The sequence below is a fragment of the Peromyscus eremicus genome, chromosome 14 (assembly GCF_949786415.1).
Source record: "Peromyscus eremicus chromosome 14, PerEre_H2_v1, whole genome shotgun sequence".
NCBI classification, from domain to species: Eukaryota; Metazoa; Chordata; class Mammalia; order Rodentia; family Cricetidae; genus Peromyscus; species Peromyscus eremicus.
In genome coordinates this window covers 69279873-69301474 of record NC_081430.1, presented here as the reverse complement: position 1 = coordinate 69301474, position 21602 = coordinate 69279873, and the positions used below count along the sequence as shown (strand labels likewise).

Below are 21602 nucleotides of genomic sequence, written 5' to 3'. Positions count from 1 at the left end.
CTGCATAACATTTCAAGGATCATACATTCCTTAATTATTTAATCAGCTTCCTTATTGCCAGTTCCCCCCACTGTTGCACATAGATCACAACAACAACAAAATAAACCCCAATGTCTTCATACGTGCAGTGTTTTCTTCCCAACCTTTGAATTACTGCATTATGTTAGTAGATTTCGATAAACTTTTTGGGCCACAGTGCACAGGTATTCAATATTCTTTGTAATTATTGGCAAAGTACTATCCAATCTCTGTTTACATCATTAAAAACATAATTCTAAGTTTTATCCATCCCTCAACTAAAATTGGCAGTTTTGCAATAGCAATCATTAAATGGGAGTATATTATTATTATTATTTTAATTTTCATTATCTTAGTTACAGGCAAAACTTACATTTAATTTCCTTGTTAATAAACTGTACTTAACCCTCTTGTAGATTTTCATTCATGGGTTGTATTACACCTGGATTTAGATCTATGTTTTCTTACAACTTTGCATTTAAAAACAAATTCTTCACCAGAATCTTTATGTTCTCATTGTACACTATTTTCCTTTTTTAAATTCCTTTGACACGTATAACCTTTAAGTTCAAACCTTGATTCTCAATTATATCTAAAGTATTTGCTTTATCCAAGTTCAATATCCAGAATTTGCTTCAGTTTAAATAAAAGTTCAATAAAATTATCTTCAAATTTTTGTGATTTTTATATTTTATAATTTAGACTGGCCAATTTGGAGCTTATTTGCTATACAGTAAGAATTTGGAGTCTAAAACTAATCTTTTATGTCATTAAGCCAAATGTAACATACATTATTTCACTTATATGAATTCCACTCTCATTAACATAACAAGTCTCTATCATGTTCTACATTCTTTTTAAATAATAAAGCTAATTCTAAAATCCTACTACCCTGGTCTAGCAACCTACGCTGCTTGGCCTTGAACTTTCTATATAGCTGAGGATGATCTTGAACTCCTGACCTTTCAGCCTCTACCTCTCAAATGGTGGCTCAAATAAGCCATCATGCCCAGCTCATAACAAAACTATTTTTCTAAACCCTTTATTCTTTCAGATATCAAAAATTATCCTAAAGTTTAGGTTTAAGAAAACACATGTTTTAAAAATTAGCATTTCACTAAAATTTCACATTAAATTGAGAACAGGTAACTTGAATAGTTTGTGTATAAAAATGAGTTCTTTTTACTTTCATGTTTTATGATTGGATAAAATTTGAAGTACTGATTATATTAGTCACATCCTTCATTAACTCTATTGTTTCTTTTATTGTATGTTTTGGCTTATTTAGTTATTTATTTATTTGTTTATTATTGAGGCAGTGACTCCCTGTGTAGACCTAACTGACTAGCTAGCTAGAAACTTGCTAGGTAGATCAGGCTGGCCTTGAACCTGTGCCAGTCCTCCTGTGGCTGCCTCCTAGGCTTAGACTACATGTACCACAAAGCTCAGCACAGTAATGCTTTTTAAAAGTTAATTATAGAACACTGTTCAACCATCCCTTTAGAATACTGTCCAGTCACTTAGATATGGAACAAGGATAATGGCATCACAGTTTTACAGTAATAAAGGAACCTTAATGAAAGCAAAGTCTTCATAAAATTATGTCATCAATTTTCGGTACTAATGGCTTAAGTTGGTTACTTTGGCTGTAACAGGGTCTGCTCGTGCACCCTAGCATACCTGTACAGAGAGCTGAGGGGGGTCCTTCTTCTCTGATTTCATTTCTACAACTGCTACATTAGGTTTCTTGACTCCGGCTTCTACTTTCCGAGATGACGGAGGAATGGACGTAGTCACAGTTACAGGGTGTGGCTTGTTTACCATGACTCCAGCAGGCGGTATGGAATCACTATTACTTTGGGTTTGTCCTGGGAATTTAGGGTAGAGAATGAGAACTATTTCTAAGATACAAAGACAACCAAATTTAATGCCTGGATCTCTGTGACTGCTCTCCCACACAAAAGGAAAGTCTCACAGCGCCTCTCTCTTCACCACGTGCTCACCACGTAAGCCTATTAGCTGTTGCCAGCAATTAGTTATTTGTATGTAATTCCCATTTCATACACTATCTGATTCTTAAATAAACGGTGGTGTCTACACATTAGCAGATGCTCCATACTGTCGGTTTTCATCTCAAAAATCCTACTTGTTTTTTACATTTCAACGCAAAGTCTAAGGAGCTGGGCCCAGTGGCCCAGACAAAGCCCTGAGTGAATGTGTGCTGTTGACATGGGCGCAGTCATTTCAAGGATCTCAAAGCCTCAGCCCACGGGAAAATGGCAAAGGTCTGCCCCGGCTAGGCTCAGGGAATAGCAAGACCGCCCTCCTTATCCAGGTGCAAATGTAGATAGTGTGTGGAGAAAATGTCCACTACAGCTCTCTCCTCCCATGCCCCCTGGGTGTTTCCTTCCCTAGAGACTGAACCAATCAGTCAAGATTAACTAAACCGACTGTCTCCTTGTTTATCTGTAAGCATGTACGCCGTCTCCATGTTCAGCTATATTCAATAACCCCAGCCTCTCGGTTCAACTGTATGAAATAAAGAGTGAGCTTCCCAGGTGTAAAGGTTTCTTCACTAGAGCGCCCAGTTCACTGGATCCCAGCTTTTCTGTATGCCATCTGTGTTTATCTTGTCTTCATTCTCTTGCTGACTCAGTCAGGTCCAAGACCCTGAGACTGTGCAAAGACACAGTACATGCCCATAATCCCCAGACTTAGATGGCTAAGGCAGGAGGATTGCTCTAGTCTGAGGCCAGCCTAGACTACATAGTTAATTGAATTCAAAGTCAGCATGGGCTAGTGTGAGACCCCAATCTCAACAAGTAAATAAATAAAACGTAGGGCTGGAGAGATGGCTCAGAGGTTAAGAGCACAGGCTGCTCTTCCAGAGGACCTGAGTTCAATTCCCAGCAACCACATGGTGGCTCACAACCATCTGTAATGAGATCTGGTGCCCTCTTCGGGCATGCAGGGATACATGCAAACAGAATACTGTATAATAAATAAATAAATAAATAAATAAATAAATAAATAAATAAATAAAAATGTAGCCTTCATTTATACTAACTGTGCACTCTCAAAGAAATCAGGAAAAATACTTCACTCAAAATAACTCCAAAACTTTATGTGTTAGGAATATATTTAACCAAAGAAGTGAAAGACCTCTACAACAAAAGCTTTCAGATATGAAGAAAGAAAATTATAGAAGATACCAGATGATAGAAAGACAATCCATGCTCCTCGATTGGCAGAATTAATATAGACAGACCAATGGAATAAAAGAGAGGACCCAGAAATAAAACAAGCAAGCTCACTTAATTTTTAACAAAGGAAGCAAAGCTGTACACTGGAAAAAAGCCTGTTCAACAAATGGTGCTGGTACAGCTGGGTTTCTACCTGCAGAGGAATGAAATCAGACTCAGAGTTTTCACCTTATACAAAAATAAATTCCAAAATGGATCAAAGACTTCATTTAAAGCCTAAAATACTGCAACTTCTAGAAGAAAACACAGAGGATACCCTTCAAGGTACTGTGGTAGGTAGAACTTTTTCGTTTGTTTTTCCAGACAAGATTTCTCTGTCTAACAGCCTTGGCTGTCCTAAAAGACCAGGCTGGCCTTGAACTCACAGAGATCTGACTGCTTCTGCCTCCCGAGTGCTGGGATTGGCATGAGGCATGAGCCACCACACCTGGCTCAGCTAGAACCTTCTCAATAGAGAACCAACAGAACAGGAACTAACCCCAGGTGTCTACAGACGGGACGACATGGAAATCAAGTTTCTGTTCAGCAAAGGAAACACGGACACACAGACAGCCCACGGCACGGGAGAACATCTGACCAGCTACTCTTCAGACAAGAAGCTGACAGCCAGCATTTACAAAGGACTGCAGAAATTAAACACCAAAGAAATAAAACTGCTAGTCAAGGAAATAAAACCTCTAGTCAACAAACAGGCAAGTGAACTAAATAGACAGTTTTTTAAAAAACCACAAATGATTGATAAATGTTTTTAAAGTATTCAATATCTCTAGCCATCAGGGAAATGCAAATTAAAACTACTTTGTGATACCACTTCACCCTGGTCAATACAGCTCTCATCAACAAATCTGGCAACAAATGTTGGCTAGAAAGAAACCCACATTCATTGGCAGTGGGGCGTAGATTAATACAGCCATTGTGGAAATCAGCTTGAAGATTTCGCAAACAATCACAAGGAGCACTACCACACGGCCTCTATTTCACTCCTCACATACACCCAAAGAACTCCATCCCTAACAGGTGTTTGCACTGCGTGGTTACTGCTGCTCTACTCACTCCAGCAAAGTGGGACCAACCTAGCTGTTCATCAACAGACAGAGAGTGAAAGTTTGGTACACATATAAAATGGAATACTATTCAGCTCTGAAGAAAAATATAATTACAAAATTTTCATGAAAATTATAAATAAATGTATAGTATTTAGCGAGGTCACCCAATCTCAGGAAAAAAAACTGCATGTTCTCCCTCAGATGCCGGATCTAGCCAATAACATACGCACATGTGTAAACAAACGGACTCATGGGTACAGGATAGCATTTAGAGAACAAAAAAGGCTAAGTACTAGGGCATGAGAAAGAGCTGGATGCAGGTTATGGACACAAGCTATAAAAGAGAACAGAAAACAATTGTTTTTCCAGTTCTAGCCCTGTCATGAGTTTTTTGTTTTCAGTGGTGGATAAACGCCCAAAAATATATTTGATATTCAAAGTATATAACTGAACATGAAGCACCACAGCTTTTGAACAGCTATTCTAACTGAATATATAGACTTTGGGTCTGATAAACTTAAGTTTATTTTTAAAAATGGCTGACAGTACAATGTACCTACTAAAAACACTCCAAAGCCAGACTGCATTTGAATTGTTCCACTCCAGCCGTGTAGCTTTGGACAGACTCCTGATAGCTCATTTTTATCTATAAAAGTGATCTGCTACCAAGTGTTTTATACAAGGATTAAAATATCCACAAATGCTTAGGCTTCAAAAGTTTTAGCTTTCTATTATTTAAAGGTCTGAACAGGGATTAGTCAGCAAGTTGACATACTAACTCATAAAAGTATCTCTGATGTTCAAATATATGTATGTGTGTTATGCAGCATATACAGGTATACGGACTAAAGAGATGCCTCAGAAGTTCAGAGCACATGCTGCTCTTTTAGAGGAGCAGGTCCGTTCCCAGCACCCATTCCAGATGGCTCATAACCACCTACTTATATAACTTCAGTTCCAGGGGACTGAATGCCCTCTGGCCTTCACTGGTATCTGCACATGCATGATGCACATAAATTCATACAGGAGGAACACACACACAAACACACAAATAAAAATATACATCATTTTTAAAAATGTATTTAGGGTTGAAGAGACGGCTCAGTGGTTAAGAGCACTTGCTGCTTAGTATCTGGGGGTTCTAGTCCCAGCACCCACAGACATGTAGTTTTCATGCCTTTTGTTCTCGAGTAAAGGTATGTGATGTCACACCAGCAGATCTGCCCAATTTTTAATAGGATAACTCATAAATAAAGACCTCATATAAGGAACTAACCAACTATTCACCTAGAACATATGACCACCTAGCTTCTACTTATCGTAACCTGGCTCAAAAGTACAGAAAAGTGCTTGAAAGTATCTTTCCTGACACTTACAATGTTAAAACAAACTTGACTTCTTGAATTATTGCTCACGCCAGTGACATGTCAATCGTGTTATCTACAGCAAAACCCCAAGAGAATATTTCCTGTGAGTAAGATTATGGTGAGAACTCATTGTTTAAGAGATCACTGTCGCTGCATAAGCTACATTCTGAGGCTCTCCCTAGACATAAGAAAGTAGGTGACTGACTGACTATCAGCAATGAGCCCTTTCCCTTCTCTGCTGCCATACATTTACCATTTCTTACCTAAAAGAATCGCCATTGGAATCAGATGACCTTCCAGGGTACCTGAAACAGTAGGCATTTCTCTGCTTGGGCTGAACAAGTACTGCTGGTCAGCGTGAGGCAGTGTGGTGATGGGCTGTTGCACTTTAGAATCCACTTTCACAGGTTTTGCTGTATAAAAGTCAGTTTGTGTTCTTGCTGACTTGACTTTAGTGCCTGTAATGACCATCAGTAGCAGACATTTAATATGACAAGTATCTATTAACCAGCCACCTAGAAATACAACAACTTTTTTTCAGCAAGATTTCATTCAATTTAATAAGTTTATAGGGTGTCAAGTAGAAACACTACATAGGGGCTAGAGAGATGGCTCAGAGGTTAAGAGCACTGGTTGTTCTTCCAGAGGTCCTGACTTCAATTCCCAGCAACCACATGGTGGCTCTCAACCATCTATAATTCAGTCTGGTGCCCTCTTCTGGCCTGTAGGCAGAACACTGTATACTTTATTAAATCTTTAAAAAAAAAAATTAAAAAAACAAAACAAAAACACTACATAGGCCAGAGGTTGGCAAACTTATTAAATGGCCAGACAGGAATTACTTTGGTCTAACTGGCCATGTAATCTCAATTGCAACTATTCAACTCTGCTGATGTAACACAAAGGTAGCCATGGATTATAAATGAGCATGGCTATGTTCAAATAAAAATTTACTTCAAACAAAAACCAGGCAGCTCACCTGCAGACCTCGGCTGCCTGTCCCTGATACACTTGTATAGAGAGCTACTGTATGTAATACAGTAATTTTTAAAAAGTTGAATAAAGATTCTGAAGAATTTTCCTTCACAATACAAGAAAGTTAATGATCATTTTTTAGAATAGGATTTCCCCCATTCTCTCATTATACCTTTACTCATTACATAATTCTAAATAACCAGCCTTTATCCTTTATAATTATATATAGTTAATCTAATTCTATACTTATTTAAACATTATAGAAGTTAATGTTATTACATATTTTTCAATCTCTATTATGTAGATCTATACAGACGATACATACTCAATTATCCAAATCTTTTCATTTGTCAGGACGAGTAGCCCAGGACCAGGAGGCTGAGGCAGGAAGACTGCCATTAGTTTGAGGACAGCCAGGACTACAATATCAAGAGCCCTACCTCTAAAAATTACAAAAAAATGGAGCTGGCAGTGGTGGCCCGTGCCCTTAATCCCAGCACTCGGAAGGCAGAGCCAGACAGATCTGTGAGTTCAAGGCCAGCCTGGTCTACAAAGGACAGGCTCCAAAACTACACAGAAAAAGAAACCCTGTCTGGAAAAACCAAAATAAATAAATAAATAGATAGAAAGATAAATGAATGGATGAATGAATGAATGAATGAGTAAATAAATAAATAAATAAATAAATAAATAAATAAATAAATAAATAAATGATTGAGGGGTTGGAGAGATGGCTCAGGGGTTGAGTGATTGCTGCTCTTCCAGAGGACCTGAGTTCGGTTCCTAGCATACACACTGGGTGGCTCACAACCCAACCACCTGTAGTTACAGTTCCAGGGGATCCGGCGCCCTCTTCTGGCTTCCATGGGCACACCACAAACATACATAAAAACAAATCTTAAAAAAAAAAAAAAAAAAAAAAGCCAGATATGAGGAAACACATCTTCAATCCCAGCACTTGAGAGTCAGAGGCAGGCGGATCTCTGTGAGTTTGAAGCTGAGTGGTCTACATTGTGAGATTTAGGACAGCTATGGCTACATAGAGATCTGGTTTCAAAAAAAAAAAACAACACCACAAAACCAAATAAACATAAAACTTCCAGTTTTTATTATGTGTCTCTCCTGAGAAGATGAATTTCTTTTCCCCACAGAGAGGAAAAAGAGCAGGTAACAAGCCCAAGGATGAACACTGTGTCCACAGGGCAGGTAACAAGCCCAAGGATGCACACTGTGCCCACAGGGCAGGTAACAAGCCCAAGGATGCACACTGTGCCCACAGGCTCTTGCTCACTTTACCTCAAAAGGCTTATTGAAAAAACGCTATTTGAGTGTGGGAGCCCGTTCTCGGGTTCCTTGTGGCTTTACCCAGCAGGTCCTCATAGAGGATGATTAGACAACGGGCCTGAGTGCAGGTGTCTGAGATGGTCTGCACTTGGCTGTGCTGGGGGAGAAGGTCTTTTGCTCCACCCCTTGGCGTCTCTATAAAAACCCTGGGGCAGAGACAGTCGGGCCCCGTTGGAATAGGTTCCAGGCCCTCTCGAGGCTATCCTTTATTTTCTATCTGTTTAACTCCGCGATACTCTCCGCAATAAATCCTTCTATCTAATATTTCCTGCTGCTCGCACTCAAGAAAACTCTGGGGAACTGTGGGGGTGGTTGGGTAAACGCCCCACATTTGAGGATCTTAAGTGTTTTAAAATCTTAAGCTATTGTTTTAGAAAGGTTTTCAAAACACCAAATATAATTTGAACAATAAATCTCCAATATTTAAGAGAATATTAGGGTAAATATCTAAGTTGCATACCTTTAAAAATAGTATGAGTAGGATTTATAGGTAAGTGGATCACCAATTTGATCAGCCAGCATTCACAAAGGGAAGAGACCTGAGCACTGCCACAGCTCCACCTCTAGAAGGGAAAGGACGTGGGCTAGCACCCACTAATTATACCGCTGGTGAAGCTTATTAATGTCTAAGATGTAAGATGAGACACTTGAAAATGTAACCAAAATGAACAGAGTCAGTAGTTAACTAAGTCATATTCAAATGTACCAATGGATTGGCTGACATGAGTCAGAACACACAGTAATAAACGAAAATGTTCTGATTTAATTAAAAGCCAGGGAAAAAAATCCATCATCTTTGTCAGCTAAGACTTTTGGTAACTAAAGCACAAACAGCCCACAAACACGTTTTACGAGCAATCAGCAGATGCTGATACTGGAGCTCTGCTGTTTCTTCCCCTGTCCTGGACACCAGATGCTGAGCTGTGTGCAGAACTAACAGATAAAAAGCACCATTATGTATGAAGTTTATTCTGTAAACAATGCAGTAAAACACAACCAATGAGCTTCCTCACCTTTGACTCGCTCTATGACTTTTGGTCTCTGTGGTCTGGCCTTAGGAGATGGAGAACTGAATCTGAGATACGGTCCCTTTTTAAGAGTGCTGCGATGGCCCTGATAAACTGGCTTCCCATATATTTGTAACATATAATCCTCGTCTTGTAAAACTGTAGCTGACTTCAAGAGTCCCTACGAATGCAAAACATGTTAACATTACTATAAAAATAGTAAAATCTTCCACCTAGGAAACATAAAAGTTTTACATTACTATGTATATTTTCAGTTTCTAATGTTTAAACACATTTTACATAGTTATTATGCTTAAATACAATAAACAGTCTTTAAATGACTTTATACACTCCCAGCTCCACTTTCACCCACAATCAAAATATCACAGAAATGGACTGGAGAGATGGCTCAGTGGTTAAGAGTACAGGCTCCTCTTCCAGAGGAGCCTGGTTCAATTCCTGGTACCTCACAACCATCTATGACTGTAGTCCTAGGGGATCTGAAGTTCTCTTCTGGTGTGCAGACACACATCCAGACAAAACACCCGTATACATAAAATACATAAATAAATCTCAAAATGCTATAGAAATGCAGCATTTATTAAGAACTAGAGCCAAGCATTAAATTAGACCCTTCTCTGCTCAATAACCCATCTTAGCACAAAAAGCATTAATGCCCAGTTAGAGCAGTAAAGAAAAGCTCTGCAAGCACCTAGTACCCAGCCCCATTGCACTCTTAGGCACTACAAGTAATTTTTTAAATTTAAAATAGAGCACACACAAAAAGATGGAACATGCTTTTTAGTAACGTGGATCTGACTAGTAACAGGCAGCTGAATAATCTCTAGTCAGACATATTATATACTGTGATTCTAAGTATGAGCTCCACAGCTGGGCATGGTACTGTGTGCCTGTCTGCCCAGCCTCTTTGAGGCTACGGTGGGAAGACTGCTTGAGCCTGAGGATAGCCTGGGCAACATAGAAGACCCTGTCTTTTAAGAAACAAAAAGCAGAAAACAGTGGGGCTGGGAAGATGGCTTTACAGTTCAGAACGCTGGATGTTCTTCCAGAGGACCTGGGTTCAATTCCCAGCACCCACATGGCAGCTCACAACTGTCTGTAACTCCAATTCCAGAGGATCTGATACCCTCACACAGACATAAATGCAGGCAAAACACTAATCAATGCTCATAAAATAAAAACAAATTATTTTTAAAAACAAACCAACATAAAAAACTAAGGAGGAGAAAAGTACACATTTTATGTGGGTTTCCACATTACAGGTGGAAATTCTTACGGTACAAATCTGGTCTAGGTTTGTACAGCTCTTCATAGTTTAAAGTTTTCTCATATCCATGTCATTATTTCCATCTTTAAGGAAGACCAGATACAATGTGGCATCTAAACACAAAGCCAGAGTAGAAGCTCACTTCTTTTCTCTCTTTCTGTGAACCTGAGGTAGGCATGCTCTTTACGAGTACACTTCTAGACTGCTCCTGCACCGGCTTTTGACAGTGTCTTCTTGGAATTACAGATCTGTTCGCTGCTCTGTCTTGTGTGTTGACTTTAATATCTCTACTCAGAGCTTGCTTGTTCCGTTGATTCTTTGAATCAAATCGCTTTTGTTCATAATCTTTTCTCGAAAGTTCATCCTAAAGTAAAGAAAATTAAAATTACTTAAGCCAAAGCAAACAGTAATACTTTTATACAACAAAATATTAGAATTTATTTTTATATAAACATTGTTTAGTACTTCTAAATGCTTTAAAAATGAAGAATATTAACTTACACATAAAAAAAACTTTCAGAAAAACAATGAACAAAAAACTACAAGACACTAGGCATAGCAGTACATGCCTGCAGCTCCTACACTCAGGAGACAGGAAGAGCTCCAGCTGGAGGCCAGCCTGGGCTACACAGAGAGATCCTGTCTCATTAACAGTGATGGGGACATATTCTGGTCATTGGAATACAGCCAGAGGTGACTTCATCTTTTTATCTGGTGAGTTATACAATTAAATATTTGTATATACATATATGAACACATACATGTATGTATGTGTATTTATATGTGTATGTATACATGTGTATATCATATATGTATGTATATGTATTTGCTTCTGAGTAACAAAGTTTTTTTGTTCATGCTGTTGAAGCAGAGTTGATGTTCCCTTCCACAACCGTGAGTAACACGCAAGCACACTGGAGAAGAACAGTCGCCTTGCATTCCAAGATAAAAGTAACGGTTACCCTGTCTGGTCTACACTTCAAATACACAGCACTTAGGAGACTTTTTGATGTCTGAAGACACGCTGTGCCCTTCACGGGAGTGAGAAAGATTCCCCTTGGAACTGACGTGTCTATGCTTTAGTGAGTTTGGTGAGTTTACGTAAGAGAACTAGTCAATCTTCTGTCTTGAACATCATTGCAAGTAGAAGTTCGTTTTCTGTTTTTGCCAAATTTTCTTTCAAATTTCTCACATTTCATTTATTGTCTAATAATTTGGCACAAAGGAGCCAAATAAAATTTGTAAGAATAAAGAGTTTACTAAATAAAACTATGCACGCTGATAAGTAAATGTAAAGCATGTTAGTGAAATTAAAAATCATAAACCAGGTCAGGTATAGTAACAACACCTTTAGTCCCAGCACTCAGGAGGCAGAAGTAGTGGACTTTGTAAGTATAAGGCTGACTTAGTCCACATAGTAAGTACCAGGACAGCCAGAGCCGGATCAGTTCTCAAAAAAAAACAAATAACAAGCTAAAAAACACCACAAACAAGAGAATCATGTGCCAGGCAGTGGTGGCACATGCCTTTAATCCCAGTACTCGGGAGGCAGAGGCAGGTGAATATCTGTGAGTTAGAGACCAGCCTGGTCTACAAAGTGAGTTCCAGGCTCCAAAAGCTACACAGAGAAACCCTGTCTCGAAAAACTAAAAAGGAAAAAAAAAAAAAAAAAAAAAAGAATCATGAGCCAGAGCTGGAGGCACATGTCTATCATCTCCACAGATCTCAAGCACAAGGTCTTCCTAGGCTACTGTGAGTTCAAGCCTGGGAAACTCAGTCACCAATTCAGAGTCCACAGTGGAGGCTAGAGAGATGGTACAGTGGTAAGAGCCCCTGATGGGCGTCTAAAGAACCTGAGTTCAGTTCCCAGCACCCAAACTGGGCAGCTCATAATCACCTGTTATTCCACCGAATGCCCTCTTTTGACCTCTGTGGGCCCCTGCACACATTTGGCATATAGCCACACAGACACGAACACATACACACATAAATAAACATAAATCTTTATTTTTTTTAAAAAAGTAAAAACCAAGTAAGGGATGTAGCTCAATGGAACAGCACATGCTTAGCATGAGATAGGCCCTAGGTTCAGGCCTCAGTACTGCAAAAAGAAAAAAAAAAAACATCGTAAGTGAGAAAAGGCATATCAATAACCTGGAATTTATGCTGTATTCAGAGCAAATGACTTGATTTTCCAAGTCAGAGCAAATGACTTGATTTCATTTTTTTCATGACATACCTGGATTTCTGCTGAAATGATTTTAATCCAGTCATCTACTTTCTTTCTGATCCTAATTTTCTCTGACATCTCCCTACAAAAGGGAAAAAGAAATGTTTTTAAATGTACTGAGAACAGGACCAGAATCAGATGAGTCTAGTCTAGTTTTAATGTTAGTGTATAACCCAATACTCTTTCTGAGAAAACAAAAAGTCACGGTATCAGCCTTCATGAATGTTAGAAGGAAAATGTTTGTGAAGAACTGAAGGAGAGAAGTATCAGGAGGAGGGAAAAGGAAATGGAAAATCACAATCAGTAAAACCCAGCACCTCCATGTCTATCCACATCAGGTCCCACATCTTCAGAGGCATAAGGGCCTTTCCCAAACATGAAAACACAGTAAGCACGTGAGTGCTTAGGAAAGAAATCAGAAAGTAGACCTGTGAGGCTGGAAAGAACACTTGGGTTTGGTTCCCAGCACTCACAACCATCCCTAAGTCCAGCTCCAGCAGATCCCTCTTCTGAACTCTACGGGCTCTGGGCACACACATGGTTTATACACATACATGCAGGCAAAACACTCCTATGCATAAATGAATCTTTAAAACACAAAGTTAGTAAGCAGGTCTGGCAGCTTCATAAACAGCCCTGTGATGTGTAGCTTGAATTTTCCTGCCTGGCCCACGGTCAGGGCAAATCTCTCTCACCTGCCAGTCCCACAGGCGCTCAGACCCAACCAAGTAAACACAGAGACTTATATTGGTTACAAACTGTATGGCCGTGGCAGGCTTCTTGCTAACTGTTCTTACAGCTTAAATTAATCCATTTCTATAAATCTATACCTTGCCACATGGCTCGTGGCTTACCAGCATCTTCACATGCTGTTTGTCATTGTGGTGGCTGGCAGTGTCTCTGACTCAGCCTTCTGCTTCCCAGCTTTATTCTCCTCCTTGTCCCGCCTACACTTCCTGCCTAGCCAATGGCCAATCAGTGTTTTATTTATTGACTAATTAGCAACACATTTGCCATACAGAACATCCCACAGCAGTGATGCCCACGTCCTGTCTCACCTATTGGTAGATAAAGCATTGATAAATGAATACACAGCAGCTCCATCCTTTGCACGGATAATAGCTTCCAGGTTTTCTTCTAGCACTTTTTTATTGTTTTGTACTCCTCTCAAAATCTTCTCAGCATCTTTCAAGACGGATCGTGTATTGGTTGTCTGAAGCTTAACAGGATTCAAGATAACTGGGGATTGTTTTACCTTAAAAGAAAGCAGAAGGCAGAAAACCGACTATGTTAAACTTCCACTGATCTTACTCTGAAGAAGGAAGGCTGGAGAACCGGCACAGCAGTTAGGAGGGCACACTGCTCTTCCAGAACCAGAGCTCATTTGCCGGCACTCCACCGGGGGTTCGCCAGCACCTGCGACTCCAGTTCCAGGACCTAACACACTGTTTTGGCTTCCTTGGGCACTCACACACATCTGGCATATGTGCCCCCCCACACACGTACACAAAAAATAAGTATTTAATGCAAAGAAGAGCTAGCTAGTACATTGTTGTGACCATACACTAGAATCAACATAGTCTATCTAGGATTCGGTTTGTCCATATGAAAAGTTACTGTACACTTGGCATTCTTTGGTTTGTTTTCCACGTAAAGAAATTATTACAAATATTATATGCAATACAGACAGGAAATCCAGAGCAGTGCCAAGGTCCCCTGACCATCAATGAAAGCTCCACTGGTGAAGAGGGCAGAAGAAAATCAAGAGCGAGTTGCTCTAGACACAGTGGACTGGACAGACAAGCTGTCCACGCCCTTCACTCAGCCAGAAAGGCAGGGCAGGTGTGGCGGCAGACTGCCATCATAGATCCCTGCGCTCAGCAGAGAAAGAAGGATCGAGAAGGTTTAAAGGCAACTCCTAGGTCATCAAGGGCTATGTACTAAAATGACCTTAAAAGAACAAAAAAAAAAAAAAAAAAAAGGTTGGAAAGTAGGAAATGGTCAGTGGCACAGGTCTGGCCAGAGTGCTAAGAAGAATCATTTAGTAGAGACTTCTGAAAATTATTTTGCAAAGGGAACAGATCTGACTGCCATGATTTCAGTGCTTTATTTTCATCCTTCTTTCTGATTTCTATTTTAATGACTTTTTTATTCTATTTGCCTGCATTATTACATTTTACTAGATGTATACTCATACACACTACAGTACACATTATCTGTTTGTTTTTGAGACAGAGTCTGCAGGTCAGGATGACCTTGAACTTCTGATTCTCCTGCATCTACCCCCATAGTGCTGGGATTGCAAGCGTGTGCCAACATGCCCAACTGCATCCAGTGCTGGGGACCGAGCCCAAAGCTTCAGGCACGCCAGGCAACCACTGTCTAACTGATCTACATCCCTAGCTCTTCCTAATCTTTACCTTATGACCATGGATTTGAACACTATTCCTACTTTACCTGGAGCAGGTCATTTGTCTGTTTCTTCTTCTGGCTGAGATCATGAACATCATCATTATACTTTTGCATAGCTACTTCAGCTGTTCCTAGCTCTTCAGAGGAAGGAAACGTTCTCTGTGAACGTAGAGTTTCAATGCTATGAAAGATAAAAAAAAAAAAGTCCTAAATTGACATAAACTCAGTAAGCATTTTATACATGTGGGCTTTCTGCTTGCATGTGTACCTGTGCACCACAGTGTGCCTGGTGCCTCGGGAGGTCAGAAGAGTACTTGATCTCCTGGACTTGGAGCTACAGGCAGCTGTGAGCTGCCATGTGGGTGCTTGGAACTGAACTCAGGTCCTCTGTGAGAGCAGCCAGTGCTCTTAACCACTGAGCCAGCTTTTTTAGTGCAGAAAACATTTTTTTTTTTTTTTTTTTTTTTTGGTTTTTCAAGACAGGGTTTCTCTGTGTAGTTTTGTGCCTTTCCTGGAACTCTCTTTGGAGACCAGGCTGGCCTCGAACTCACAGAGATCCGCCTGGCTCTGCCTCCCGAGTGCTGGGATTAAAGGCGTGCGCCACCACCGCCCGGCGCAGAAAACATTTGATGACATGAATCTCTGACATATTCTGAGGTGTGCATTACTAAATAGTATTGTATTAAAATAATACCATAAATTAATCAGTTATATTATAAACATAATAAAGTGCATCAAGGAAAAAAGCAGAAAATGGACTGCTTACAAGAAGCTAAGATCCAGATGCTCTTACAGAACAATGGAGAAGGACCATTTGAAGCACTTTTTTCCTTTCAAAACTCTAGAAATGAAAGGCCTGCAACAACCTGAGGAGAATTTATCAAAGCAAAACAGGTGATTCTGAGTCAGAGGAGCAAGCTGTACACATTTGGTTTTTTAAGACAGGGTCTAACTATCTAGCTCTGGCTATCCTGGAACTCTCGATATGGAGATCAGGCTGGCCTTGAACTCACAGAGCTCCACCAGCCTCTGCCTGGATGCTGGGATTAACTGTGTGTACCTCCATGTCCAGCTTACACATTTGTTTTAAACTCACCCATTCTTAAGAGTCCTTTCCCAACTTTGTAGCCCTGCAAACAATTAATTCCGCCCCACAGAAAAGAGAAAACAGGTCTGGAGTCTCTGTGGGGTCGGCCATCCAGTTTACAGAGCTCACCATTATACAGTCAGTCACACTGAGCCGAAAGCAGTGCAACTTTCCTCAGGGTGTTCTGAACCACAGACAACTGTGTGATCCCCAGCCACTCCAAATAGCTCAGTGACAGCAACTGAAGCAGACAGGATTGTGGCCAGTAAACATTTTCAATCTAGGGAATGAGAAATCCTAGTGAAGCACTGATAAGTTCACCAGATTTCTGGGGCTCTGGAAGACCATGTGCTCACAGAAGCTGTGCTTGCCCAGGAAAGACCAAAGGAGATCTGAGCCTCTCACAGGTAGCTGACTGAGATGCTCTGCACAAGCAGGAAGAGAACACACACTTAACAAAGTAGGAAAATCTGTTTCACAGCATTAACAGTCTAAACTAACAAAGTCAACACTTGAGTGTGTTCACAAAACAAAGAATTCAGATTCCAGACTTGGTCCAGCGAAGTCACTAAACCACCAGCATCGACAATAACAACCTGCAAACAATATTCCTGGAAGACTCCAAGTCACTGTACTATTTCTTTTTGTTGTTGGTTGGTTGGTTGGTTGATTGGTTGGTTGGTTTGAGACAAGGTTTCTCTGTGTAGCCCTGGCTGTCCTAGAACAAACTCCGTAGACCAGGCTGGTCTCAAACTCAGAGATCTGCCTGTCTGCCTCCTGAGTGCTGGGATTAAAGGTGTGCACCACCACTGCCTGGCCACTGTACTATTTCAATTACTCAGTTTTCATTTTAAAAAATCAATAAATTAAATACACACACACACACACACACACACACACACACACACACACATATCATAAAGCAATAGGAAATCAGAGGCCAGACATGGGAAAACAGTTTGTTGTTGAGAAGGCCCACACATTGGACTTATCAGAAAGAGTCTTAGTAAATAAACCTTTCCTTTCTTTTTCAGGCAGGCTGAGCATAGGGTATCATGAATGCTAGGCAAGGTGCTCTATAACCGAGCTATTTACTGCTTACTTTATATTTTTTATTTTGAGACATGGTTCCACTAATTTGCCCAGGCTGGCCTTGAATTCATTCTAGCCTAGGCAAACCTTGAATTTGTGACTCAGGTTCCTAACAGCTAGGATAATAGGCCTGTACTATTAAATGCCCAGAATATTAAGGATGAACTCTAAAGCCAGGCGGTGGTGGCATATGCTTTTAATCCTAGCACTTGGGAGGCAGCAGCAGGCAGCTCTTGTGAGTTCAAGGGCAGCCTGGTCTACAGAGTGAGTTTCAGGACAGCCAGACTACACAGAGAAAGCCCTGTCTCAAAAAGGGAAAAAAACAAAACAAAACAAAAAAGCCTCTAGACAAATATGAAGTTTAAAAAACAAACAAACAAACAAACAAACAAACAAACAGAAGAAAAGAGAAATTCTGCAGGTGAAAGTCCAGTAACTAAAATGCCTTTGAACATGTCACAATGTAGCCCAATCTGGCCTTGAACTAAAGATCTTCAGCTTCTTATTGCTAGGATTAACGGTGTACACCACTATGCCCAGCTTCAAATGTAAAATTAGTTACTAGAGAGCCTTGTGGTGGTTTGGATGAAAATGGCTCACAGGAAGTAGCACGATTAGGAGGTGTGGCCTTGTTGGAGGAAGTGTGTCGCTGGGGCTTCAAGGTTTCAGATGCTCAAGCCAGGCCCAGTGTCACTTTCTCTTCCTGCTGCCTGCTGACCCAGATGTAGAACTCTCAGCCACGTCTCCAGCACCATGTCTGCCTGCAGGCCACCATGCTTCCTGCTGTGATGATAATGGACTAAACCTCTGGACTGTAAGCCAGCCCCAATGCAATGTTTTCCTTTATAAGAGTTGGCGTGGTCATGTGTCTCGTCATAGCAATAAAACCCTAACGAAGACAGGCCTCAGGATGCCAGCTGAGATCAGAAGAATCAACAGTTCTAAAGATGGGCCAACTGAAGTGCTCTGAAGGGCACAGACAGTGTAACTGAGGTTTCTGGATGGCAGCACCTGCTGTCAGGAAACTGGCTGCTGGAGTAAGATGTGCCTGAGCTAGCCAAGACCGTCAGACAGCTCTGCCCTGGAGAATTCATGGCAGTCCCTTTGGCTCCAGGATGTTATAAACCAGACAGATCTATAAATATCTGTCATTATTCCAATCTTCCTCCTCCTCTCCTTCCTCCTCCTTTTTTGGTTCCACCGAGACACAACAAACCTCTACAGGATCATAACGGATTTCTTGATTTATCATGGAAATTCTGTTTATGCAGATGGTACTAGAGTCATCAGAGGTCATCTGCAGATGAAGAAAATCTCAGACACAGTTGCAGGCCTGCTTTTCATGGCAAACAGGGGTCCCAATACAAAAGACTGTCAGTTCTCTGTCACCTGCTCTAGGTGTGAATGGATAGATGGGAAGCACACAGTACCTAGAGAGATCATCGGTGAACTTCCAGTGATGAGAACAAGATTCAGAAGGTTCTCACAAGCCTTAACAATAAGCCCAAGCTGCCTCTGACTGACTGGAGGAGAACGCAGTCCAGACTGAGATGAGTCTGGTACCCCTGCTTGGGTGACATTCTTTTGTCAGGTAAGCTGGACTGCCCTTTTCCTTGCTTCCCTATCTGATATGTCTACACTTGACCAAAAAACTCTAGACGTGGCCAGGTGTGGTGGTGCAGGCCTTTAATCCCAGCACTTGTGAGGCAGAGACACAAGATCACCTCAGCTCAAGGTCAGGACCACACAGAGACCTTGTCTCAGAAAACAAACACACAAACATACACACACACACACACACACACACACACACACACACACACACACACACGAGAGAGAGAGAGAGAGAGAGAGAGAGAGAGAGAGACAGACAGAGAGACAGACAGAGAGACAGAGAGAGAGACAGAGAGAGAGACAGAGAGAGAGAGACAGAGAGACAGAGACAGAGAGACAGAGAGACAGAGACAGAGAGACAGAGAGAGACAGAGAGAGACAGACAGAGATAGAAAGAGACAGAGAGACAGACAGAGAGAGAGACAGAGAGAAAGCAACAGAGACCCCAGAAGTACTAGATTCAAAAACAAGATGGTATTCTGAAGTGTAAATACAGAGGGGTTTTTTTTTAACAAAAAAATGCTAAAAATTAGAAAGAAAATTGAACAGAGCCTCAGAGACATAGAACACCATCAAGCATGCCAATGAGTCCTACAGCAGAATCCTAGAAGGGCAGGCGAGGTCACAATACAGTTTAACTATATAAAGAAATAACAGCCCTAAACTCTCCCAGTTTAATGGGAATTAATCTAGTCATTTAAGAAGCTCAACAAACCGCAAGCAGGACAGACTCACAGATAAGCCATCCCTAACTAATTCCTAACTAGAGAGCGTCATGTTAGGTTAAATAGGCCAGACTCAGAAGGACAATGAACGTATTTTCTCTCATATAAAAAAACTTTAGATTTCAAGTGTGTGCGCGCGTGTGCGCCGTGTTGAAATAGGACGGGAGCCATTCGAGGCAGGGGAAGAACTGAAGTGCAGACAAAGGGAGAGACAGCAGTGGACTGATACAAACAGAAGGGAGGGCTATTTAGAGGAAGGCAGTCAGCCAGTCAAAGGGAAACTGGAGTGGGGAAGGAAGTGGGGAAAGAACGGTGTGTGTGTGTGGGGAACACAGCTAAGAACCAACTATACTGACATCTATGTACGACAATGCTACAACGACACCTATTGCTTTATAACTTAAAAAGAAAAAAAGAACCATAAAAACCACACTACAGTCAACCTGTCAAAAGTACATCAAAGAGAGACTCTTCCAAGCGACAAAAGAAGAGTTGCCTGGTGGCAGGCAGGGAGTCCTCCACAAGACTGGCTCCAGGCAGGGAGTCCTCCACAAGATGGCTCCTGGATTCTCACCAGGACACCACAATTGAAAAGGCAATAAATGCCAACACTCTGGGGTTTCGGGGGACAACCAAAAATTCTAGAAAAATTAAATACCCAGCGGGGCGGTGGTGGCGCACGCCTTTAATCCCAGCACTCGGGAGGAAGAGCCAGGTGGATCTCTGTGAGTTCAAGGCCAGCCTTGGCTACCAAGGAAGTTCCAGGACAGGCGCAAAGCTACACAGAGAAACCCTGTCTCAAAAAAAAAAAAAAAAAAAAGAAAAAGAAAAAGAAAAAAAAAGAAAAGTTAAATACCCTTTAAAAGTGAGAGAAAGGACACCAGATAGAGGCATGCAAAGGAGGGTAGACCTCCACAAACCAAGGAAGGAGAACTCAGAAGTTAGGCTTGTTTCCACCTTCATTTGGGACTTACAGCTCTGTTCTAGAGCAATAATAATAATAATACTAGTAGTAATAATAAAGAAGCTAAAGATGATCCCAGATAAACAAAAATAGAGCAAATTCCTTACTAGCAGAGATAACCTACAAAGAAATAAGAGACTCTTTCATGGTGGAACAAAAAGACACTAGACTCTAATGTGACCTATTCGAAGAAATAAAGAGTACCAGAAAAGGTAAACTATAAAGGCAAGGGTTAAAAATATCTGCATCAGCAAGGTCTTGTGACCCATGCCCTTCACGACAGCAGTAGAAAGCAGAGACATACAGACTTCTGTAAGTCTGAGGCCAGCCTGGTCTACAGAGAGTTCTAGGCCTGCCAGGGCTACACAGTGAGACACTGTCTCGAAAACGAAACAAACAAATCTGTATTTCTGTAACTTTTCTTCTGTTTTAAAAGTCAGCTATGTATGGGGACCAGAGAACTAGCTCAGCAGTTTAGAGAACTTGCTGCTTTTGCAGAGGACCCAGGCTTGGTCCCAAAAACCCACATCAGGTGGCCCAAATCTGCCTTTAACTTAAGTTCCAGGGAATCTACCACCCTCTTCTGGAGAAAAAAAAAAAAAAAAAAAAAAAGACAACTGCATGGAGTAGTTACCAAGCTGCACAATTAAAAATAAACTTTTTTTCTGATTATATAGCGGAAGGAAAGGGAAGAAATTTTCACTATGCAGAAATTAAATGGGTATAATCTGAATGAGGTCATTTTAAATTAGTACGTCGATTACAATCTCTAGGGCAATCACTAAGAAAGCAAACAGATGTAGCAAAGGCAAGGACACAGAATGAAAATGGTGTACTGGGAGGCACCTAATACAAAAGCAGGCACTCATGGGGGGCGGTGCAGTAAGGCAGACACATGGAAGGTACACAGCAATATGGCACACAAAGACATTACACTAGTTAAAACCGTGCAGTATTTCCAAGTAAGACACTCAGATTGTGGCTCTTTACGGTCCCCTTACTGCAGTTCTATCACATCAGAGTTAATATTATTATGGCTGGTTACTTGATCTTAACCTTTTTAACAATTTGTAGGGCAGGAGATCGACCCAGGGCCTCATGCATACTGAACAAGTCTTCTCCTGTCACTAAGCTGGACCTCCAGCCTCAAAGCAAGCTGTACGCAAAATT

The 21602-nt window shown here is 40.9% G+C and overlaps 1 protein-coding gene across 1 annotated transcript in view; it reads right to left on the bottom strand.

The window, feature by feature from the left end:
- Positions 1-21602, bottom strand: part of Kiaa0586 (KIAA0586 ortholog) — a 109021-nt gene that overhangs the window by 62337 nt on the left and 25082 nt on the right. The window contains exons 10-16 of the mRNA XM_059279149.1: positions 14996-15131; positions 13597-13793; positions 12548-12620; positions 10451-10672; positions 9027-9201; positions 5958-6152; positions 1699-1886 (exon numbers count right to left, since the gene is read on the bottom strand). Of these exons, the coding sequence (XP_059135132.1) occupies positions 1699-1886; positions 5958-6152; positions 9027-9201; positions 10451-10672; positions 12548-12620; positions 13597-13793; positions 14996-15131 (1186 nt within the window). The remainder of the gene's footprint in view (positions 1-1698; positions 1887-5957; positions 6153-9026; positions 9202-10450; positions 10673-12547; positions 12621-13596; positions 13794-14995; positions 15132-21602) is intronic.